Below are 26,758 nucleotides of genomic sequence, written 5' to 3' on the forward strand. Positions count from 1 at the left end.
CTCTTTCTATCCCACATACAAATAGGGGGAAAAAATTGACAACAGCTCACAACACCAACGCAGCTGAAATTACTAATACCAACACGGATGACAAAAAGAGCGGCGCTCTTAGAAATTTCCCCTTCCCCACACATGAAGACAACAGCATGGAGAGAAACCTCAGCACATCTACTAAAATTGGCTCTAAAAGCATTTCCCCTCACTCTCTTTCACCTACACACACAAGCAAGGTTATTAACATAAGCACACACAGCCGCTCAAAAAGTCCCGCGCTGGCAAATGCTGACACACTATATAAACTAACCAATATATGTGACAATAGCAGGGACCACAACCAAGGTGAAACCCAACATAAATTTATAACTCGCAATTCAATTTTCCAAAACTTTTATCCTAAACCTGACATATCCAAACTAAGCTTAAAAAAGAAACCCACCATTCTCGCGGGAATTCCAAAAAAGAAAAGCATCTCCCCTCAACTGAAAGGCGCTTCTTTGAGTTCCCCTGTGCAGGCTAATCTAAATTCCAAAGTTACCACCACACACTCTACGGGAAACACATCTGCATCCAGAACCCTCAAGCGGCTTGCAGCCAAGCGGGACCTTTTTAATTCACCCCCCAATAGCATGGGCTCACTGCCTATGAGTTTTTCGGAAGTGGTGACCGGAACCGGTCCAGGACCAGTGGCATCCTCTGATCCGGCACCAATTACGAAAACCCCGGGCAAGCGCCCAAATACCAACATGGACATGGATAGCTTAAGCTATAAAACGCCTAATAAAAAAGCATGTGTGCCCACCATCTTTGCGACCCCAAACCCTTTCCCCCCCTAGCTACCCCCATCTTTAAAAGTAAGGCGGCCAAAAGTATTGTTGAGGAAATAAAAGCCCCCCGCTACCCAGTCGAGAGTGAAAAGGCCACTGCACGCAGCGCACCGGTGCAAACTGAAATTGCCCCCCCTCCCCCTAAAAATTCGGCTACCGAACTGCCCCCGTGGCAAATAGTGCCACAGAGCCGCAGGGCCCCCCCTATTCATATGAAAATGTTAGGGAAATTGTGCCACTACTGGAAAAGCTAAATTACTCAGCAGGGGTAGACAGTTTTACAACAAAAACGTCTATAGGAAACGGTGTAACTATTCAGGCGAAAGACTTGACTGCACATAGAACAATTAAAGACATACTAGCTAAAAGTGGTATCCCATTCTATTCAAACCAGAATAAATCTGAAAGGGGTTTCAGAGTTGTTATTCGTCACCTGCACCCCTCTACCCCTTGCTCGTGGATCACTAGCGAGCTGCAGAAGCTCGGCCTCCAGACTAAGTTCACAAGGAACATGACAAATCCTGCAACTGGTGGCCCGATGCGGATGCATGAGATAGAAATTGTCTCGGCCGTGGACGGAAGCCACCTTCGGATCCTCTCCATTAAACAGCTTGGCGGACAAAAAGTGGAAATAGAAAGGAAAAACAGGACGAGGGAACCGGTCCAGTGTTTCAGGTGCCAGGGCTTCAGGCATGCTAGGAACACATGTATGAAGCCCCCAAGGTGCATGAAGTGCGCTGGCCAGCATTGGTCTAGTGAGTGCACTAAGCCAAGATCAACCCCCGCCACCTGTTCAAACTGCCAAGGAAACCACATCAGCGCATATAAGGGGTGCCCTGCCTATAAGGCAGAGAAGCAAAAATTAGCAGTTAATAGAATAGATTTTCACAAAATTAGGACAATAATGGACGCAAAAAGCAACAATAACGAACGGCAGCCCCCCCCCCCCTTTTCAACAAGACCCCCCGACTACCTTATAGTACCGAAATGGCCGAAGCCCGAAAGGAAGCCGCCAGGAAGTCTGCAATGAACCCGTTCCGGCAAAATGTGAAGGATAGTAGACCAAATCTACCACACTTTTCTTCACATGAAGCTGCCATCCAAAAACGCCTAAATAAATGGCGCCGGAATGCAAACAAGTCCTCCACAAATGGCAGGGCCAAGGTCAAGGCCCCAAACATGACTAGAAACTCAGCGCAAAGACATCTGGAAAAATTCCAGAACAGGCTTCGAAATGATCAAAATGTGCATAAGGAACAGAAAAATGTAGAAAAAAAATGAAGCGCAAACAGGGAAATCACGACAGCCCCCCGACAACGAGTAGAGCTGCTATGGCAAACCTGAAGCGAAGGATTGTGAAGGAGACAACGCCCTCACCCCAAAATACCAACACTCTTCCGAAAAATAGTCACCCCGACGACCCAGTCATTAAACTAGCAAATAGAGTCGACAATTTGGAAAAGAAGATTGATATTTTAATGGCTTTAATTATACAAGGAAGACAAAATGACCCAGACATGGAAACGTCGATGTAACTGTAATTAAAACAAAACTGTTAAAAGACTGAAAAGAAAAAGACTCCGACGGCGTTTTTAGCAACTATGTCCTAGTGGCAGAAACTCGCCAAATCTCCCTCTTGACAACCTGTAAACAAGGAAATAACTATATATAATATTATATAAAATATTAAAACGACACTCACCAGCAAGCAATCCGGACTAAAAACCTCTTGACGATGTATTCCTGCTGACCCCTACGAAGAAGACGTGAAGGATGCCACCCACTAGGACCCGCACAGATGAATCTGGAAGTAGATGGACAGGAGAAGGATCAACGCGCGGCATAAACATGATGAATTTAAGTCGACTCATTGCAGCAGCGTATGCAAAACGTCACTTTTCTGAACTTTTTGCTGCAGATCCTTTGAAATGCCCAGAAACAATGTCCTGAAACAACAGCTGAAATCTCTACGAAAGCCATACTGGACGACAAAGGACGACCCAACTTGGCGTAATTGAAAAACTAACTTTTTGGCATTTAGAACACAAAAAACATACAATGTTTTGACGCAGTCTCCTTATTGGGATTCCCCACGTTTTTAAAGACCCTAGGCGTGGTGCTGCCGACCCGGCAAAAGGTCGAAATCGTAACCCCTGAATTTGACTTTTTTCCCTCAGAAATGCAATAATGACAAAATCTTTGTTAAAGATTGAAATAATTTAATCAAAACATAAAACAGAGTACTATATAATAATATATATAAAAATTCACAATGTTTTGATGCCGTCCCTATGTCAAGAAGCTCCCTCGATTTTATTGACCCTTGGCGCGGCGCTGCCGACCCGGCAAAAGGTCAAAATCGTGACCGGTGATTATACTGACAATGTCCCTGAAAAAGAATAACAAATTAATAAAAGCATAAAACTACGCAACCTACTACTTCCCTACTAGGCGCAACGGAAAATAAAGTTTTTGGCACCTAAAACATTAAAAACCTATAATGTTTAGATGCCGTCTCCATATCGGGGTGCCCCTTTGTCCTTCTGAACTCTAGGTGCGGCGCTGCTGGCCTGACAAAGGGTCAATTTCGCGACCCTTGAATTTGACATTTTCTGGCAGCAACGGTATACAGACAAAGTCCCTGAAAAATTACAAAACAATTTATAAAACAAATTTATAAAAACACAAAGCTACGCAACTTACCATTTCCCGACCCGGTGAAATGGAAAACGACGATTTTTGCATCCAAAACATAAAAAACGTATAAGTTTTGATGCCGTTTCCATACTGGGATGCCCCCTCGTCCTTCCGAGTCCTAAGTGCGGCGCTGCTGACCCGGCAAAAGGTCAAAATCGTGACCCTCGAATTCGACTTTTTCCTGGTAGCAACAGTATACTAAAATATCCCTGAAAAAGAACAAAATAAATTAATAAAAGCGTAAACTACGCAACTTACTACTTCCCGACTCGGCGCAAGGAAAATGATTATTTTTTGCACCTAAAACATTAAAAACGTACAATGTTTAATGCCGTTTCCATGTTGGAATGCCCCCTCGTCCTCCTGTATCCTGGGAGCGGCGCTGCCGACCCGGCAAGAGGTCAATATCGTGACCCTTAAATTCGACTTTTTCCTGGCAGCAACGGTATACAGACAAAATCCCTGAAAAAGAACAAAATAAATTAACTACAACAGAAAACTAAATGTATATACAAACCTACTGACATATACGAACCTCCCAAACGATGATTATCATAAATCCATGGCAATGTTTTCCTTCCCAAATCCCACCGGACAAATCTGAAAAATCCTGGACAATCTGGACCTGAAAAAGAAAAGACAAAAACTAAAATCAGACAAAACAAAACTAAACACATAGATATACTTATCTAATCCAATTTTCTGCATCCAATTCCATGGACTTTTACGAGCGACGGCCCAAAGCAAAGCATCTTGGCCCGGCGACCATAAGATGCTTCCTTTTCCCTGGCGAGATGACCCACAGAAGCGACGACCCTGGTGACTCCAAACCAATGACGACTTTCTCGCCGTTACCCTGATGAACTCCAGCTGAAATGCAGCAACTTCCTTGACCCTGGAATAAGACGGCGGCGCGGGAATCCACTGCGCATTGAAGAACTCCAGCTGAAATGCAGCAACTCCCTGGACCTTGGAACAAGACGGCGGCGCGGGAATCCACTGCGCTTTGGACCTTTTGACGGCTGGCGATGAGACCCATGGGCGGGTTGGCGGCCTCCTGCAATTTATCTGGCAGACGCGGTGCTGCTGGCAACAACAAACTCCACCGAAAGCGATGTTTTCTCTGCCCAAAATAAGCAGACTCCATCGCCAAATGTTGCCAGCGGACCCAAGGAAATCTAAATTGACGGCGGCGCGGGATCTGCACACGAAAATAAAATCTGACGACTGGTGAAACTGCTGTAACTAAAATGAAAACTCAAACGCAAAATAACGGCCGCTGTAGTGGTAAAAAGTACCACATTTGACAGCCGGCAAAAATTCCACCATGAATACTACTTACCAGAAATGCTGGCCCAACTCGAAATTTCGAAATTCGCGCGCAGCCTGCGGCTGCAAATAACTGGGACAAAGAAACTCCCATTCCCCACCGGCAATGACTCCCGAGGTTCGATGCTTCCGTCCTTCTGGCGGGGGCATCTGAAAATAGAAATAAAACTAATTTTATACTTAATTAAATTGAATAATGTAAATTTCCTGGAACTTCAAAATGTAAACAAACCAAAATGTAAACAAACTAAAAACCATATGTTAATGTTACCATCCACGCAATGTTTATAAGTAAGAAAATACCAACACATGTGTCACTTACCACACCTGTCCAACCCTCACACTCATCCCCACAAATGTACAAATTCAAAAACGAAAATAATTGTACCTAGATATTGCACTCTGTGTAATCACAGGCAAATAAATGCGTGGATGCGGGGCAGAAATAAATCATTCTGTCTCCGTACTTTCACCAGAAACGTCAAAAAAAAAGTTAATAAATAATTATTTTAAATTGCTTAAAATTGTTTATAACAATTACAATTTAAAATACAATCGAAAGTACAAAGCAAACGAAAAATAAACGGGACATTTAAGTGAAAATCTCCACAAGTGAAAAGACAAAAAAAATTCCCGGCTGTAAAATTCATACAGAAACAATTCGACAAACAATTTTCATAAACAATTAAAATAAACATTTTAAAAAAGCATATAAATTCGGTGATTTCGGTGAAATACTTTGAGACAAATCGACAAACTCAGCGAGCTGCAGATTTTAATAAAGAAGAGGAGCCATAAAGAAGAACCATAAAGAGGAGCTATAAAGAGGAACCATAAAGAAAAACCATAAAGAAGAACCCTAACGTCGCAAAGAAGGAAGAACGCAAAAAAAAAAAGGAGGCAAAGAAGGACTAGCAAAGAAAAGGAATTGTACCAAAGGACCCGCCAAAACCAAAGCCAGGGTATTTATACCACAAAAAGTATCGTTCCTTTACATATAGTCAGCAGATATTATGGCCCATGAAATACTCTCTGACGACCCTTTAAATGACGAGGTGCTCTCTCTTTTCTCGAGCCCAGAAAGACAAAATACCCCTTTCTACCTGGAAATCTCGCCCATGTCCCATAATTCTAACAACTCTCAGTTTAATATCAGTATAATAAACATGAAAAAATCGTCTTCCAACTCTGCAATTAACAGTCTAAAAAACCCTTCCGAGGCTGCTATAAAAATTATAAATTCACTTACATATAAGGGGAAAGAGAATAGAGAAAACGAAAATGCCCAAAAAGACCCGCTCTCCCTTACTAATACTAATAAAGAAACAGCCGGCGCCAAAAGTAGCGTCTCAAATGGGCCAGCGGTTTCCCCTCTTTCTATCACACATACAAATAGGGGAAAAAAATTGACAACAGCTCACAACACCAATGCAGCCGAAATTACTAATACCAACACGGATGACAAAAAGAGCGACGCTCTTAGAAATTTCCCTTTCCCCACACATGAAGACAACAGCATGGAGAGAAACCTCAGCACATCTACTAAAATTGGCTCCAAAACCATTTCCCCTCACTCTCTTTCACCTACACACACAAGCAAGGTTATTAACACAAGCACAAACAGCCGCTCAAAAAGTCCCGCGCTTGCAAATGCCGACACACTATACAAACTAGCCAATATATATGACAATAGCAGGGACCACAACCAAGGTGAAACCCAATATAAATTTATAACTCGCAATACATTTTTCCAAAACATGTACCCTAAACCTGACATTTCCAAACTAAGCTTAAAAAAGAAACCCACCATTCTCGCGGAAACTTCAAAAAAGAAAAGCATCTCCCCTCAACCGAAAGGCGCTTCTTTGAGTTCCCCTGTGCAGGCTAATTTAAATTCCAAAGTTACCACCACACACTCTATGGGAAACACATCTGCATCCAGAACCCTCAACCGGCCTGCAGCCAAGCGGGACCTTTTTAATTCACCCCCCAATAGCACGGGCGCACAGCCTATGAGTTTTTCGGAAGTGGTGGCCGGAACCGGTCCAGGACTAGTGGCATCCTCTGATCCGGCACCAATTACGAAAACCCCGGGCAAGCGCCCAAATACCAACATGGACATGGACAGCTTAAGTTATAAAACGCCTAATAAAAAAGCATGTGTGCCCACCATCTTTGCGACCCCAAACCTTTTCCCCCCCCTAGCTACCCCCATCTTTAAAAGTAAGGCGGCCAAAAGTATTGTTGAGGAAATAAAAGCCCCCCGCTACCCAGTCGAGAGTGAAAAGGCCACTGCACGCAGCGCACCGGCGCAAACTGAAATTGCCCCCCCTCCCCCTAAAAATTCGGCTACCGAACTGCCCCCGTGGCAAATAGTGCCACAGAGCCGCAGGGCCCCCCCTATTCATATAGAAAATGTTAGGGAAATCGTGCCACTTCTGGAAAAGCTAAATTACTCAGCAGGGGTAGACAGTTTTACAACAAAAACGTCTATAGGAAACGGTGTAACTATTCAGGCGAAAGACTTGACTGCACATAGAACAATTAAAGACATACTAGCTAAAAGTGGTATCCCATTCTATTCAAACCAGAATAAATCTGAAAGGGGTTTCAGAGTTGTTATTCGTCACCTGCACCCCTCTACCCCTTGCTCGTGGATCACCAGCGAGCTGCAGAAGCTCGGCCACCAGACTAAGTTCACAAGGAACATGACAAACCCTGCAACTGGTGGCCCGATGCGGATGCATGAGATAGAAATCGTCTCGGCCATGGACGGAAGCCACCTTCGGATCCTCTCCATTAAACAGCTAGGCGGACAAAAAGTGGAAATCGAAAGGAAAAACAGGACGAGGGAACCGGTCCAGTGTTTCAGGTGCCAGGGATTCAGGCATGCTAGGAACACATGTATGAAGCCCCCAAGGTGCATGAAGTGCGCTGGCCAGCATTGGTCTAGTGAATGCACCAAGCCTAGATCAACCCCCGCCACCTGTTCAAACTGCCAAGGAAACCACATCAGCGCATACAAAGGGTGCCCTGCCTATAAGGCAGAGAAGCAAAAATTAGCAGTCAACAGGATAGATTTTCACAAAATTAGGACAACAATGGACGTAAAAACCAATAAACACGAACAGCAGCCCCCCCCCCCCCCCCATTCAACAAGACCCCCCACCTACCATATAGTTCCGAAATGGCCAAATCTCGGAAGGAAGCCGCCAGGAAAACTACATCAAACCCGTTCCGGCAAAATGCGAAGGACGATAGGCCAAACCAAACACGATTTTCTACACATGAAGCTGCCATCCAAAAACGGCTGAATAAATGGCGCCGACACGCGGACAAAGCGACCACAAAAAACAGGACCAACTCGAAGGACAACCCCAAGCCGCGACCCACAAAAACGACAAAAAACCCGGCACAAAGACACCTTGAGGCCTTCAACGACAAACTCCGCAAGGAAAGGAGGGATGCTATAGAACACGCCCGCGACGAAATTAAGACAAGCCCCAGGAGGGGTGATGATGGTAGCCCGCCGACAACAAGTAGAGCTGCCAAAACTAATTTCAAGACAAGGACCTTAAAATTAACCGCCGATGAGACCGAGGACGTGCATAAGCACTTGCAAAGAGGACTCCCTGACGACCACAGCCTAAACCTGGCGCAACGCGTACTGGAAATGGAAAAGAAAATTGACACACTTATGGAACTCTTTTTCAAATGCTTAGAAAATAACAAAAACCTGACCACAGCACACCCCATGTCCTCCTAAACTTCTAAGTTCCTCGCAAAAATAAGTAGCACCATGACATTAAACATAAACAACACACATACTATCAATACCCTTAAAATAGGGTATTGGAACTCATGCGGAGTTACCAATAAAAAAGACGAACTAGAAGCCTACATAAAAAAAGAGGGTATCCAGATCATGCTGGTAACAGAAACCAAGCTAGAACGGAATTCTACTATGCTTAACTTCGAAGGCTTCCACACCTACCTCGCCCAAAACCCAACAGCACACAGAAAAGGCGCCAAACTGTCCGACACACCTGTCTAAATCCCATTGAAACAGACTTTATACAAAGTGCACCCATAGCCCTAATCCCCTCAAATGGCATCCGTGCAAATATGGCAATTGTTGCCCCAATCTATTGCCCGCCAGTTTATAAATGGACCCACGAAAATTTCCATAAACTCTTCAGCCACTTTGAAACGCTGCTGGATGGCAAGTCCAACTTTATCCTCAGCGGTGACTGAAACAGCAAGCATAGATGTTGGGGAAACTACTCTTCTTGCGCAAGGGGTAGGTCACTAATGCAAGCAATCATGGCAAACAAACTCCTTGACGTAGTTGCCACCGGACAAGCCACCCATTTCCCTTTTGACAGAAGAAAACAGCCATCCGCCCTCGACTTCGCTATATGCAAGGGCCTCCGTAGACGAATCACAAGGACTTTCTCCTCCGACGACCTCAGTTCTGACCACCTCCCGATCCAAATAATCCTTGATCTAGAAGAAGCAAACCTACAACTCAAAAAAGTAAGCAATTCTTTATTAAAAAGGAACACAAACATGGAAAAATTCAAGAGAATCCTGGAAGATAAAATGCTGCTAAATACGGAGATACGGACTGGACAAGACATCGATGACTGCATTGATATCTTTCTCAACAATATAAAAACTGCAGCCAACGAAGCCACCCCCAAAAACCGCCCCTTTAACAACCCAAGGGAAAACTCCCGAAGAAGGGAAAACAACCTCAGTCTGGACGAAGCTACCACTCGGCTTCTAGATGAAAAAAAGGAATTAAACAGGATTCTTAGAGCAGCAGGAACGGAAGAGGCTACAAAATGGTTCAAGTCAGCGCAAAACCAGCTGGCAAAAGAAATAAGAAAACTCAGAACAAGCCAAATCAACAATGAATTACAGCTCATCGACACAACAGACAGATATAGAATGCAGAAACTATGGAAATGGACCAACAATGTCAAAAAACAGCCGCAACCCATCTGGCCACTAAAAAAGGACGATGACTGCACAAGTATGAGGACAGCCAGCCCCTGGACCAAAACGCTTGATGAAAGAGCCGAAGCCTTCGCCTCCCACCTGGAATCGCGTTTTAAAGCAAACCTTAGAAACAGCATTGAGGACAGGGAAATCATCAAAAAAGAACTGGACAAATTTAAGTCACTGAAGCCACGGATAGAAACAGGCACCAGCGCACTCTTGCCGAACTGGATCTGCTGATCAAATCACTTGAATCTAAGAAAGCCCCGGGCGCCGACAACATTAGTAATAAAGTCATAAGTAACCTTCCAAAAAAGGCCAGGATCTACCTTATCCTTATCTACAATAAAATACTCAATACCGGCCATTTTCCCAAAAAATGGAAGCATGCATGCATTACTATGATCTTAAAACCCGGAAAATCGCCTTCTCTTCTTAATTCCTACCGACCCATTAGTCTGCTCTCTGGCCTATCCAAAATATTTGAACGTATCATACTAAACCGTCTATACAATATCGAATCCTTTTCTAAAGCAATCCCAAATCACCAATTCGGTTTTAGAAAAGGCCACGGGGCGGAACACCAACTAGCCAGAGTCACACAATTCATCTTAAAAGCCTACGAGGACAAGGAGGTATGCTCAGCCACCTTTCTGGACATCACGGAAGCTTTCGATAGAGTATGGCATGACGGCCTGCTTCTCAAACTTATCAAACTTATCCCTAAACAACTATTCAATGTACTTGAATCATACCTAACAGGCAGGACCTTCCAAGTCAGAATCAACAATGAAACCTGCTCTAGAATCGGCACCATTAATGCCGGGGTGCCTCAAGGTAGTATCCTGGGACCAGTCCTCTACTCTATATACACGTCGGACATGCCATTCACCATCATTAAAGGATATATCCGCAACATATCACTGCCTGACTACCACCCTAAGAATATTATCCTCGCAACCTACGCAGACGATACTATAATTATAAGCCGTTCAAATAATACTCGGTCCGCAATCAACATTAATCAAACGTATATAAACAAATTCTGCAGATGGGCAAAAAAATGGGATATTGCAATAAACGGAAAGAAAACAGGCCACGTCTTATTTTCCCTCAAAAACATATCAGAAAATGTTCACACCACCCCTATCGTTGATGGGCAAAGAGCCATCAAACTCTGCAAACAAGGCTACCTTGGAGTGATGCTCGACCGCAGGTTGACATTTGGGGCGCACCTCATCTTGCTAAAAGGAAAAATCATAGCTGCATATAAAAGATTGGAATGGCTTATAGGTAAAAACAGCCACCTACCTAAAAGGACAAAACTACTCCTGTGGAAGCAAATTATCTCCCCCATATGGCACTATGCCATTGCGATCTGGGGGTCCCTCACATCAGCCACCCAAACCAAAAAAATACAAACCCTAGAAAACAAACTCATAAGAAGGATCATTAAAGCAAACAGATACACCAAACAATCAGCAATTAGGGAAAAGTATAAAATAAAATCTTTCGAAGAAGTATTTGACCAAGCCAGCAAACGATACGCCAACTCTATTGCCGACCATGAAAATCCACTAATAAAAGAACTGCTGACAAAATCCTTTAAGCCCATTAGACTGGCAGCAAGTAGAACTAGGTATGTAAATCAATATACAACATACCTACTGCCTCTCCTACAAAACATCCCAAAGCCTCCTGACGAACCCACGTACAAATCACTATACAGCTACACGGATATAGAGGAACTAGAAATAGTCTCTAAAATAAGATACGACTATAGACAGACCCTTCCTACTCTTCTCCAACTGGAGGATGAAGAAATGGAAGCGAGAGACTGTAAAGCAGAGGAGGAAAGGAAGGAAAGAGAAAAAGCAGAAAGGAAAAAAGCCCTGGAGAAAGGACCACCGGATAGATGGTGCGAATTACTCATAAACAAATTCAGCAAAATGTACAAAAAAGGAATGATCACCAGAGAAAGGGTCATAGAGCTAATGCTCGGCCAACCCCCCACAGTGATCAAACTGGTTATCCCTGACTACGAACCCTAACAAAAGTCGACACAAACCGTTCCCCAAAAATGCAGCTCATACTACAAAATAGGAATAAACAGGCTACATGGAATATTCTTAAAATCTACATTAAAGCCGTGGATGCGAGTTATTTCACTGAAATAATAATACTTAAGCGCCAGCAAAGTGTCTTCATCTCTATCCTGATGACCCCCTCGACGACGCATCCCTGCTGACCCCGACGAAGCGCAAGTGAAGGACGTCATCCACTAGGACCGGCAAAGATGTATCTAGAAGTAGATGGACACGTGAAGGATCAACGTGCGGCAAAAACATGATGAATCGAAGTCGACTCATTGCAGCGCATGCACAACGTCACTTATCTGAACTTTTGCTGCAAATCCTTTGAAATGTCCTGAAATAACAGCTGCAATCTCCCCGAAAACCGTACTCAACGACAAAAGTCGACCCGACTTGGCGTAATAGATAAACTAACTATTTGGCATTTAGAACACAAAAAACATACAATGTTTTGATGCAGTCTCCTTATTGGGATTCCCCCACGTTTTTGCAGACCCTAGGCGTGGTGCTGCCCACCCGGCAAAAGGTCGAAATCGTAACCCCTGAAATTGACTTTTTTCCCTCAGAAATGCAATACCGACAAAATCTTTGTTAAAGATTGAAATAATTTAATCAAAGCATAAATCAGAGTACTATATAATAATATATATAAAAATTCACAATGTATTGAAGCTCCCTCGATTTTATTGACCCTTGGCGCGGCGCTGCCGACCCGGCAAAAGGTCAAAATCGTGACCCTTATATTCGACTTTTTCCTGGTAGCAACGATTATACTGGCAATATCCCTGAAAAAGAATAACAAATTAATAAAAGCATAAAACTACGCAACCTACTACTCCCCTACTAGGCGCAACGGAAAACGAAGTTGTTTGCACCTAAAACATTAAAAACCTATAATGTTTAGATGCCGTCTCCATGTTGGGGTGCCCTCTCGTCCTTCCGAACTCTAGGTGCGGCGATGCTGACCCGGCAAAGGGTTAATTTCGCGACCCTTGAATATGACATTTTCTGGCAGCAACGGTATACAGACAAAGTCCCTGAAAAATTAAAAAACAAATTATAAAACAAATTTATAAAAACACAAAGCTACGCAACTTACTACTTCCCGACCCGGTGAAATGGAAAACGACGATCTTGGCATCCAAAACATAAAAAACGTATAATGTTTTGATGCCGTTTCCATACTGGGATGCCCCCTCGTCCTTCCGAGTCCTAAGTGCGGCGCTGCTGACCCGGCAAAAGGTCAAAATCGTGACCCTCGAATTTTTCCTGGTAGCAACAGTATACTAAAATATCCCTGAAAAAGAACAAAATAAATTAATAAAAGCGTAAACTACGCAACTTACTACTTCCCGACTCGGCGCAAGGAAAATGATTATTTTTGCACCTAAAACATTAAAAACGTATAATGTTTAAATGCCGTTTCCATGTTGGAATGCCCCCTCGTCCTCCTGTATCCTGGGTGCGGCGCTGCCGACCCGGCAAAAGGTCAATATCGTGACCATAAAATCGATCCCTGAAATATCCCTGAAAAAGAACAAAATAAATTAATAACAACAGAAAACTAAATGCATATACAAACCTACTGACATATACGAACCTCCCACGATGCTCCTTATAAATCCAAGTCAATGTTTTCCTTCACAAATCCCACCGGACAAATTTGAAAAATCCTGGACAATTTGGACCTGCAAAAGAAAAGACAAAAACTAAAATCAGACAAAACAAAACTAAACACATAGATATACTTATCTAATCCAATCTTCTGCATCCAATTCCATGGACATTTACGAGCGACGGCCCAAAGCAAAGCATCTTGGCCAGGCGTCCATAAGATGCTTCCTTTCCCTGGCGAGACGACCCACAGAAGCGACGACCCTGGTGACTCCAAAGAAATGACGACGCTCTCGCCGATACCTTGATGAACTCCAGCTGAAGTGCAGCAACTCCCTGGACCCTGGCATAAGACGGCGGCGCGGGAATCCACTACGCAATGAAGAACTCCAGCTGAAATGCAGCAACTCCCTGGACCTTGGAATAAGACGGCGGCGCGGGAATCCACTGCGCTTTGGACCTTTGACGGCTGGCGATGAGACCCATGGGCGGGTTGGCAGCCTCCTGCAAACTAACTGACAGACGCGGTGCTGCTGGCAACAACAGACTCCACCGAAAGCGATGTTTTCTCTGCCCAAAATAAGCAGACTCCATCGCCAAGTGTTGCCAGCGGACCCAAGGAAATCTAAATTGACGGCGGCGCGGGATCTGCACACAAAAAAGAAACTCTGACGACTGGTGAAACTGCTGAAACTAAAATGAAAACTCAAAAGCAAAATTAACGGCCGCTGTGGTGGTAAAAAGTACCACATTTGACAGCAAAAATCCCACCATTAACTCTACTTACCAGAAACGCTGGCCCAACTCAAATTCGAAAGTTGCGCGCAGCCTGCAGCTGCAAACAACTGGGACAAACAGCTCCCATTCCCCATCGGCAAAGACTCCTGAGGCTCGGTGCTTCCGTCCTTCTGGCGGGGGTACCTGAAAATATAAATAAAAGTAATTTTAAACTCAAATAAATTGACTTATGCAAATTGCCTGAAATTCTAAAAATGTAAACAAACAAAAACCATATGTTAATGTTACCATCCACGCAATGTTTATAAGTAAGAAAATACCAAATCATGTATACTTACCACACCTGTCCAACCCTCACACTCATCCCCACCAATGTACAAATTCAAAAACGAAAATAATTGTACCTAGATATTGCACTCTGTGTAATCACAGGCAAATAAATGCGTGGATGCGGGGCAGAAATAAATCATTCTGTCTCCGTACTTTCACCAGAAACGTCAAAAAGCAATTATTTTTGGTGAATTCGGTGAAATATTTTGAGACAAATCGACAAACTCAGCGAGCTGCAGATTTTAATAAAGAAGAAAATCCATAAAGAAGAACCATAAAGAGGAGCTATAAAGAGGAACCAGAAAGAAGAGCCATAAAGAAGAACACTAACGTCGCAAAGAAGGAAGAACGCAAAAAAGAGGCAAAGAAGGACTAGCAAAGAAAAGGAATTGTACCAAAACCAAAGTCAGGGTATTTATACCACAAAAAGTATCGTTCCTTTACATATAGTCAGCAGATATTATGGCCCATGTAATACTCTCTGACGATTCTTCAAATGACGAGGCGCTCTCTCTTTTCTCGAGCCCAGAAAGTCAAAATACCCCTTTCTACCTGGAAATTTCGCCCATGTCCCATGACTCTAACAACTCTCAGTTCAATATTAGTATAATAAACATGAAAAAATTGTCTTCCAACTCTGCAATTAACAGTCTAAAAAACCCTTCCGAGGCTGCTATAAAAATTATAAATTCACTTACATATAAGGGGAAAGAGAATAGAGAAAACGAAAATGCCCAAAAAGACCCGCTCTCCCTTACTAATACTAATAAAGAACAAGCCGGCGCCAAAAGTAGCGTCTCAAATGGGTCATCGGTTTCCCCTCTTTCTATCCCACATACAAATAGGGGGAAAAAATTGACAACAGCTCACAACACCAACGCAGCTGAAATTACTAATACCAACACGGATGACAAAAAGAGCGGCGCTCTTAGAAATTTCCCCTTCCCCACACATGAAGACAACAGCATGGAGAGAAACCTCAGCACATCTACTAAAATTGGCTCTAAAAGCATTTCCCCTCACTCTCTTTCACCTACACACACAAGCAAGGTTATTAACATAAGCACACACAGCCGCTCAAAAAGTCCCGCGCTGGCAAATGCTGACACACTATATAAACTAACCAATATATGTGACAATAGCAGGGACCACAACCAAGGTGAAACCCAACATAAATTTATAACTCGCAATTCAATTTTCCAAAACTTTTATCCTAAACCTGACATATCCAAACTAAGCTTAAAAAAGAAACCCACCATTCTCGCGGGAATTCCAAAAAAGAAAAGCATCTCCCCTCAACTGAAAGGCGCTTCTTTGAGTTCCCCTGTGCAGGCTAATCTAAATTCCAAAGTTACCACCACACACTCTACGGGAAACACATCTGCATCCAGAACCCTCAACCGGCCTGCAGCCAAGCGGGACCTTTTTAATTCACCCCCCAATAGCATGGGCTCACTGCCTATGAGTTTTTCGGAAGTGGTGACCGGAACCGGTCCAGGACCAGTGGCATCCTCTGATCCGGCACCAATTACGAAAACCCCGGGCAAGCGCCCAAATACCAACATGGACATGGATAGCTTAAGCTATAAAACGCCTAATAAAAAAGCATGTGTGCCCACCATCTTTGCGACCCCAAACCCTTTCCCCCCCCTAGCTACCCCCATCTTTAAAAGTAAGGCGGCCAAAAGTATTGTTGAGGAAATAAAAGCCCCCCGCTACCCAGTCGAGAGTGAAAAGGCCACTGCACGCAGCGCACCGGTGCAAACTGAAATTGCCCCCCCTCCCCCTAAAAATTCGGCTACCGAACTGCCCCCGTGGCAAATAGTGCCACAGAGCCGCAGGGCCCCCCTATTCATATGAAAATGTTAGGGAAATTGTGCCACTACTGGAAAAGCTAAATTACTCAGCAGGGGTAGACAGTTTTACAACAAAAACGTCTATAGGAAACGGTGTAACTATTCAGGCGAAAGACTTGACTGCACATAGAACAATTAAAGACATACTAGCTAAAAGTGGTATCCCATTCTATTCAAACCAGAATAAATCTGAAAGGGGTTTCAGAGTTGTTATTCGTCACCTGCACCCCTCTACCCCTTGCTCGTGGATCACTAGCGAGCTGCAGAAGCTCGGCCTGCAGACTAAGTTCACAAGGAACATGACAAATCCTGCAACTGGTGGCCCGATGCGGATGCATGAGATATAAATTGTCTCGGCCGTGGACGGAAGCCACCTTCGGATCCTCTCCATTAAACAGCTTGGCGGACAAAAAGTGGAAATAGAAAGGAAAAACAGGACGAGGGAACCGGTCCAGTGTTTCAGGTGCCAGGGCTTAAGGCATGCTAGGAACACATGTATGAAGCCCCCAAGGTGCATGAAGTGCGCTGGCCAGCATTGGTCTAGTGAGTGCACTAAGCCAAGATCAACCCCCGCCACCTGTTCAAACTGCCAAGGAAACCACATCAGCGCATATAAGGGGTGCCCTGCCTATAAGGCAGAGAAGCCCCCCCCCTCCTGAAACAACAGCTGAAATCTCTACGAAAGCCATACTGGACGACAAAGGACGACGCAACTTGGCGTAATTGAAAAACTATCTTTTTGGCATTTAGAACACAAAAAACATACAATGTTTTGACGCAGTCTCCTTATTGGGATTCCCCCACGTTTTTACAGACCCTAGGCGTGGTGCTGCCGACCCGGCAAAAGGTCGAAATCGTAACCCCTGAATTTGACTTTTTTCCCTCAGAAATGCAATAATGACAAAATCTTTGTTAAAGATTGAAATAATTTAATCAAAACATAAAACAGAGTACTATATAATAATATATATAAAAATTCACAATGTTTTGATGCCGTCCCTATGTCAAGAAGCTCCCTCGATTTTATTGACCCTTGGCGCGGCGCTGCCGACCCGGCAAAAGGTCAAAATCGTGACCCTTAAATTCGAATTTTTCCTGGTAGCGGTGATTATACTGACAATGTCCCTGAAAAAGAATAACAAATTAATAAAAGCATAAAACTACGCAACCTACTACTTCCCTACTAGGCGCAACAGAAAATGAAGTTTTTGGCACCTAAAACATTAAAAACCTATAATGTTTAGATGCCGTCTCCATATCGGGGTGCCCCTTTGTCCTTCTGAACTCTAGGTGCGGCGCTGCTGGCCTGACAAAGGGTCAATTTCGCGACCCTTGAATTTGACATTTTCTGGCAGCAACGGTATACAGACAAAGTCCCTGAAAAATTACAAAACAATTTATAAAAACACAAAGCTACGCAACTTACCATTTCCCGACCCGGTGAAATGGAAAACGACGATTTTTGCATCCAAAACATAAAAAACGTATAATGTTTTGATGCCGTTTCCATACTGGGATGCCCCCTCGTCCTTCCGAGTCCTAAGTGCGGCGCTGCTGACCCGGCAAAAGGTCAAAATCGTGACCCTCGAACCCTTTTTCCTGGTAGCAACAGTATACTAAAATATCCCTGAAAAAGAAAAAAAAAATTAATAAAAGCGTAAACTACGCAACTTACTACTTCCCGACTCGGCGCAAGGAAAATGATTATTTTTTGCACCTAAAACATTAAAAACGTACAATGTTTTAATGCCGTTTCCATGTTGGAATGCCCCCTCGTCCTCCTGTATCCTGGGAGCGGCGCTGCCGACCCGGCAAGAGGTCAATATCGTGACCCTTAAATTCGACTTTTTCCTGGCAGCAACGGTATACAGACAAAATCCCTGAAAAAGAACAAAATAAATTAACTACAACAGAAAACTAAATGTATATACAAACCTACTGACATATACGAACCTCCCAAACGATGATTATCATAAATCCATGGCAATGTTTTCCTTCCCAAATCCCACCGGACAAATCTGAAAAATCCTGGACAATCTGGACCTGAAAAAGAAAAGACAAAAACTAAAATCAGACAAAACAAAACTAAACACATAGATATACTTATCTAATCCAATTTTCTGCATCCAATTCCATGGACTTTTACGAGCGACGGCCCAAAGCAAAGCATCTTGGCCCGGCGACCATAAGATGCTTCCTTTTCCCTGGCGAGATGACCCACAGAAGCGACGACCCTGGTGACTCCAAACCAATGACGACTTTCTCGCCGTTACACTGATGAACTCCAGCTGAAATGCAGCAACTTCCTTGACCCTGGAATAAGACGGCGGCGCGGGAATCCACTGCGCATTGAAGAACTCCAGCTGAAATGCAGCAACTCCCTGGACCTTGGAACAAGACGGCGGCGCGGGAATCCACTGCGCTTTGGACCTTTTGACGGCTGGCGATGAGACCCATGGGCGGGTTGGCGGCCTCCTGCAATTTATCTGGCAGACGCGGTGCTGCTGGCAACAACAAACTCCACCGAAAGCGATGTTTTCTCTGCCCAAAATAAGCAGACTCCATCGCCAAGTGTTGCCAGCGGACCCAAGGAAATCTAAATTGACGGCGGCGCGGGATCTGCACACGAAAATAAAATCTGACGACTGGTGAAACTGCTGTAACTAAAATGAAAACTCAAACGCAAAATAACGGCCGCTGTAGTGGTAAAAAGTACCACATTTGACAGCCGGCAAAAATTCCACCATGAATACTACTTACCAGAAATGCTGGCCCAACTCGAAATTTCGAAATTCGCGCGCAGCCTGCGGCTGCAAATAACTGGGACAAAGAAACTCCCATTCCCCACCGGCAATGACTCCCGAGGTTCGATGCTTCCGTCCTTCTGGCGGGGGCATCTGAAAATAGAAATAAAACTAATTTTATACTTAATTAAATTGAATAATGTAAATTTCCTGGAACTTCAAAATGTAAACAAACCAAAATGTAAACAAACTAAAAACCATATGTTAATGTTACCATCCACGCAATGTTTATAAGTAAGAAAATACCAACACATGTATACTTACCACACCTGTCCAACCCTCACACTCATCCCCACAAATGTACAAATTCAAAAACGAAAATAATTGTACCTAGATATTGCACTCTGTGTAATCACAGGCAAATAAATGCGTGGATGCGGGGCAGAAATAAATCATTCTGTCTCCGTACTTTCACCAGAAACGTCAAAAAGCAATTATTTTTGGTGAATTCGGTGAAATATTTTGAGACAAATCGACAAACTCAGCGAGCTGCAGATTTTAATAAAGAAGAAAATCCATAAAGAAGAACCATAAAGAGGAGCTATAAAGAGGAACCAGAAAGAAGAGCCATAAAGAAGAACACTAACGTCGCAAAGAAGGAAGAACGCAAAAAAGAGGCAAAGAAGGACTAGCAAAGAAAAGGAATTGTACCAAAGGACCCGCCAAAACCAAAGTCAGGGTATTTATACCACAAAAAGTATCGTTCCTTTACATATAGTCAGCAGATATTATGGCCCATGTAATACTCTCTGACGATTCTTCAAATGACGAGGCGCTCTCTCTTTTCTCGAGCCCAGAAAGTCAAAATACCCCTTTCTACCTGGAAATTTCGCCCATGTCCCATGACTCTAACAACTCTCAGTTCAATATTAGTATAATAAACATGAAAAAATTGTCTTCCAACTCTGCAATTAACAGTCTAAAAACCCTTCCGAGGCTGCTATAAAAATTATAAATTCACTTACATATAAGGGGAAAGAGAATAGAGAAAACGAAAATGCCCAAAAAGACCCGCTCTCCCTTACTAATACTAATAAAGAACAAGCCGGCGCCAAAAGTAGCGTCTCAAATGGGTCATCGGTTTCCCCTCTTTCTATCCCACATACAAATAGGGGGAAAAAATTGACAACAGCTCACAACACCAACGCAGCTGAAATTACTAATACCAACACGGATGACAAAAAGAGCGGCGCTCTTAGAAATTTCCCCTTCCCCACACATGAAGACAACAGCATGGAGAGAAACCTCAGCACATCTACTAAAATTGGCTCTAAAAGCATTTCCCCTCACTCTCTTTCACCTACACACACAAGCAAGGTTATTAACATAAGCACACACAGCCGCTCAAAAAGTCCCGCGCTGGCAAATGCTGACACACTATATAAACTAACCAATATATGTGACAATAGCAGGGACCACAACCAAGGTGAAACCCAACATAAATTTATAACTCGCAATTCAATTTTCCAAAACTTTTATCCTAAACCTGACATATCCAAACTAAGCTTAAAAAAGAAACCCACCATTCTCGCGGGAATTCCAAAAAAGAAAAGCATCTCCCCTCAACTGAAAGGCGCTTCTTTGAGTTCCCCTGTGCAGGCTAATCTAAATTCCAAAGTTACCACCACACACTCTACGGGAAACACATCTGCATCCAGAACCCTCAACCGGCCTGCAGCCAAGCGGGACCTTTTTAATTCACCCCCCAATAGCATGGGCTCACTGCCTATGAGTTTTTCGGAAGTGGTGACCGGAACCGGTCCAGGACCAGTGGCATCCTCTGATCCGGCACCAATTACGAAAACCCCGGGCAAGCGCCCAAATACCAACATGGACATGGATAGCTTAAGCTATAAAACGCCTAATAAAAAAGCATGTGTGCCCACCATCTTTGCGACCCCAAACCCTTTCCCCCCCCTAGCTACCCCCATCTTTAAAAGTAAGGCGGCCAAAAGTATTGTTGAGGAAATAAAAGCCCCCCGCTACCCAGTCGAGAGTGAAAAGGCCACTGCACGCAGCGCACCGGTGCAAACTGAAATTGCCCCCCCTCCCCCTAAAAATTCGGCTACCGAACTGCCCCCGTGGCAAATAGTGCCACAGAGCCGCAGGGCCCCCCCTATTCATATAGAAAATGTTAGGGAAATTGTGCCACTACTGGAAAAGCTAAATTACTCAGCAGGGGTAGACAGTTTTACAACAAAAACGTCTATAGGAAACGGTGTAACTATTCAGGCGAAAGACTTGACTGCACATAGAACAATTAAAGACATACTAGCTAAAAGTGGTATCCCATTCTATTCAAACCAGAATAAATCTGAAAGGGGTTTCAGAGTTGTTATTCGTCACCTGCACCCCTCTACCCCTTGCTCGTGGATCACTAGCGAGCTGCAGAAGCTCGGCCTGCAGACTAAGTTCACAAGGAACATGACAAATCCTGCAACTGGTGGCCCGATGCGGATGCATGAGATATAAATTGTCTCGGCCGTGGACGGAAGCCACCTTCGGATCCTCTCCATTAAACAGCTTGGCGGACAAAAAGTGGAAATAGAAAGGAAAAACAGGACGAGGGAACCGGTCCAGTGTTTCAGGTGCCAGGGCTTCAGGCATGCTAGGAACACATGTATGAAGCCCCCAAGGTGCATGAAGTGCGCTGGCCAGCATTGGTCTAGTGAGTGCACTAAGCCAAGATCAACCCCCGCCACCTGTTCAAACTGCCAAGGAAACCACATCAGCGCATATAAGGGGTGCCCTGCCTATAAGGCAGAGAAGCAAAAATTAGCAGTTAATAGAATAGATTTTCACAAAATTAGGACAATAATGGACGCAAAAAGCAACAATAACGAACGGCAGCCCCCCCCCTTTTCAACAAGACCCCCCGACTACCTTATAGTACCGAAATGGCCGAAGCCCGAAAGGAAGCCGCCAGGAAGTCTGCAATGAACCCGTTCCGGCAAAATGTGAAGGATAGTAGACCAAATCTACCACACTTTTCTTCACATGAAGCTGCCATCCAAAAACGCCTAAATAAATGGCGCCGGAATGCAAACAAGTCCTCCACAAATGGCAGGGCCAAGGTCAAGGCCCCAAACATGACTAGAAACTCAGCGCAAAGACATCTGGAAAAATTCCAGAACAGGCTTCGAAATGATCAAAATGTGCATAAGGAACAGAAAAATGTAGAAAAAAAAATGGAGCGCAAACAGGGAAATCACGACAGCCCCCCGACAACGAGTAGAGCTGCTATGGCAAACCTGAAGCCAAGGATTGTGAAGGAGACAACGCCCTCACCCCAAAATACCAACACTCTTCCGAAAAATAGTCACCCCGACGACCCAGTCATTAAACTAGCAAATAGAGTCGACAATTTGGAAAAGAAGATTGATATTTTAATGGCTTTAATTATACAAGGAAGACAAAATGACCCAGACATGGAAACGTCGATGTAACTGTAATTAAAACAAAACTGTTAAAAGACTGAAAAGAAAAAGACTCCGACGGCGTTTTTAGCAACTATGTCCTAGTGGCAGAAACTCGCCAAATCTCCCTCTTGACAACCTGTAAACAAGGAAATAACTATATATAATATTATATAAAATATTAAAACGACACTCACCAGCAAGCAATCCGGACTAAAAACCTCTTGACGATGTATTCCTGCTGACCCCTACGAAGAAGACGTGAAGGATGCCACCCACTAGGACCCGCACAGATGAATCTGGAAGTAGATGGACAGGAGAAGGATCAACGCGCGGCATAAACATGATGAATTTAAGTCGACTCATTGCAGCAGCGTATGCAAAACGTCACTTTTCTGAACTTTTTGCTGCAGATCCTTTGAAATGCCCAGAAACAATGTCCTGAAACAACAGCTGAAATCTCTACGAAAGCCATACTGGACGACAAAGGACGACCCAACTTGGCGTAATTGAAAAACTAACTTTTTGGCATTTAGAACACAAAAAACATACAATGTTTTGACGCAGTCTCCTTATTGGGATTCCCCCACGTTTTTACAGACCCTAGGCGTGGTGCTGCCGACCCGGCAAAAGGTCGAAATCGTAACCCCTGAATTTGACTTTTTTCCCTCAGAAATGCAATAATGACAAAATCTTTGTTAAAGATTGAAATAATTTAATCAAAACATAAAACAGAGTACTATATAATAATATATATAAAAATTCACAATGTTTTGATGCCGTCCCTATGTCAAGAAGCTCCCTCGATTTTATTGACCCTTGGCGCGGCGCTGCCGACCCGGCAAAAGGTCAAAATCGTGACCCTTAAATTCGAATTTTTCCTGGTAGCGGTGATTATACTGACAATGTCCCTGAAAAAGAATAACAAATTAATAAAAGCATAAAACTACGCAACCTACTACTTCCCTACTAGGCGCAACAGAAAATGAAGTTTTTGGCACCTAAAACATTAAGAACCTATAATGTTTAGATGCCGTCTCCATATCGGGGTGCCCCTTTGTCCTTCTGAACTCTAGGTGCGGCGCTGCTGGCCTGACAAAGGGTCAATTTCGCGACCCTTGAATTTGACATTTTCTGGCAGCAACGGTATACAGACAAAGTCCCTGAAAAATTACAAAACAATTTATAAAAACACAAAGCTACGCAACTTACCATTTCCCGACCCGGTGAAATGGAAAACGACAATTTTTGCATCCAAAACATAAAAAACGTATAATGTTTTGATGCCGTTTCCATACTGGGATGCCCCCTCGTCCTTCCGAGTCCTAAGTGCGGCGCTGCTGACCCGGCAAAAGGTCAAAATCGTGACCCTCGAATTCGACTTTTTCCTGGTAGCAACAGTATACTAAAATATCCCTGAAAAAGAACAAAATAAATTAATAAAAGCGTAAACTACGCAACTTACTACTTCCCGACTCGGCGCAAGGAAAATGATTATTTTTTGCACCTAAAACATTAAAAACGTACAATGTTTTAATGCCGTTTCCATGTTGGAATGCCCCCTCGTCCTCCTGTATCCTGGGAGCGGCGCTGCCGACCCGGCAAGAGGTCAATATCGTGACCCTTAAATTCGACTTTTTCCTGGCAGCAACGGTATACAGACAAAATCCCTGAAAAAGAACAAAATAAATTAACTACAACAGAAAACTAAATGTATATACAAACCTACTGACATATACGAACCTCCCAAACGATGATTATCATAAATCCATGGCAATGTTTTCCTTCCCAAATCCCACCGGACAAATCTGAAAAATCCTGGACAATCTGGACCTGAAAAAGAAAAGACAAAAACTAAAATCAGACAAAACAAAACTAAACGCTCTTAGAAATTTCCCCTTCCCCACACATGAAGACAACAGCATGGAGAGAAACCTCAGCACATCTACTAAAATTGGCTCTAAAAGCATTTCCCCTCACTCTCTTTCACCTACACACACAAGCAAGGTTATTAACATAAGCACACACAGCCGCTCAAAAAGTCCCGCGCTGGCAAATGCTGACACACTATATAAACTAACCAATATATGTGACAATAGCAGGGACCACAACCAAGGTGAAACCCAACATAAATTTATAACTCGCAATTCAATTTTCCAAAACTTTTATCCTAAACCTGACATATCCAAACTAAGCTTAAAAAAGAAACCCACCATTCTCGCGGGAATTCCAAAAAAGAAAAGCATCTCCCCTCAACTGAAAGGCGCTTCTTTGAGTTCCCCTGTGCAGGCTAATCTAAATTCCAAAGTTACCACCACACACTCTACGGGAAACACATCTGCATCCAGAACCCTCAACCGGCCTGCAGCCAAGCGGGACCTTTTTAATTCACCCCCCAATAGCATGGGCTCACTGCCTATGAGTTTTTCGGAAGTGGTGACCGGAACCGGTCCAGGACCAGTGGCATCCTCTGATCCGGCACCAATTACGAAAACCCCGGGCAAGCGCCCAAATACCAACATGGACATGGATAGCTTAAGCTATAAAACGCCTAATAAAAAAGCATGTGTGCCCACCATCTTTGCGACCCCAAACCCTTTCCCCCCCCTAGCTACCCCCATCTTTAAAAGTAAGGCGGCCAAAAGTATTGTTGAGGAAATAAAAGCCCCCCGCTACCCAGTCGAGAGTGAAAAGGCCACTGCACGCAGCGCACCGGTGCAAACTGAAATTGCCCCCCCTCCCCCTAAAAATTCGGCTACCGAACTGCCCCCGTGGCAAATAGTGCCACAGAGCCGCAGGGCCCCCCCTATTCATATAGAAAATGTTAGGGAAATTGTGCCACTACTGGAAAAGCTAAATTACTCAGCAGGGGTAGACAGTTTTACAACAAAAACGTCTATAGGAAACGGTGTAACTATTCAGGCGAAAGACTTGACTGCACATAGAACAATTAAAGACATACTAGCTAAAAGTGGTATCCCATTCTATTCAAACCAGAATAAATCTGAAAGGGGTTTCAGAGTTGTTATTCGTCACCTGCACCCCTCTACCCCTTGCTCGTGGATCACTAGCGAGCTGCAGAAGCTCGGCCTCCAGACTAAGTTCACAAGGAACATGACAAATCCTGCAACTGGTGGCCCGATGCGGATGCATGAGATAGAAATTGTCTCGGCCGTGGACGGAAGCCACCTTCGGATCCTCTCCATTAAACAGCTTGGCGGACAAAAAGTGGAAATAGAAAGGAAAAACAGGACGAGGGAACCGGTCCAGTGTTTCAGGTGCCAGGGCTTCAGGCATGCTAGGAACACATGTATGAAGCCCCCAAGGTGCATGAAGTGCGCTGGCCAGCATTGGTCTAGTGAGTGCACTAAGCCAAGATCAACCCCCGCCACCTGTTCAAACTGCCAAGGAAACCACATCAGCGCATATAAGGGGTGCCCTGCCTATAAGGCAGAGAAGCAAAAATTAGCAGTTAATAGAATAGATTTTCACAAAATTAGGACAATAATGGACGCAAAAAGCAACAATAACGAACGAAAAAATGGAGCGCAAACAGGGAAATCACGACAGCCCCCCGACAACGAGTAGAGCTGCTATGGCAAACCTGAAGCCAAGGATTGTGAAGGAGACAACGCCCTCACCCCAAAATACCAACACTCTTCCGAAAAATAGTCACCCCGACGACCCAGTCATTAAACTAGCAAATAGAGTCGACAATTTGGAAAAGAAGATTGATATTTTAATGGCTTTAATTATACAAGGAAGACAAAATGACCCAGACATGGAAACGTCGATGTAACTGTAATTAAAACAAAACTGTTAAAAGACTGAAAAGAAAAAGACTCCGACGGCGTTTTTAGCAACTATGTCCTAGTGGCAGAAACTCGCCAAATCTCCCTCTTGACAACCTGTAAACAAGGAAATAACTATATATAATATTATATAAAATATTAAAACGACACTCACCAGCAAGCAATCCGGACTAAAAACCTCTTGACGATGTATTCCTGCTGACCCCTACGAAGAAGACGTGAAGGATGCCACCCACTAGGA

At 43.8% G+C, this 26,758-nt stretch overlaps 1 protein-coding gene across 1 annotated transcript; it reads left to right on the forward strand.

Annotated features, from left to right (window-relative positions):
- The first annotated feature begins 1,611 nt into the window (after positions 1 to 1,611).
- LOC122756580 lies at positions 1,612 to 26,758 on the forward strand. The gene is made up of 2 exons (XM_044006675.1): positions 1,612 to 2,101; positions 26,246 to 26,758. Exons 1-2 carry the CDS (start codon positions 1,812 to 1,814, stop codon positions 26,502 to 26,504), a joined length of 549 nt encoding a protein of 182 aa, XP_043862610.1. The 5' UTR covers positions 1,612 to 1,811; the 3' UTR covers positions 26,505 to 26,758.

Source organism: Drosophila santomea, unplaced genomic scaffold, assembly GCF_016746245.2.
Source record: "Drosophila santomea strain STO CAGO 1482 unplaced genomic scaffold, Prin_Dsan_1.1 Segkk26_quiver_pilon_scaf, whole genome shotgun sequence".
NCBI lineage: Eukaryota > Metazoa > Arthropoda > Insecta > Diptera > Drosophilidae > Drosophila > Drosophila santomea.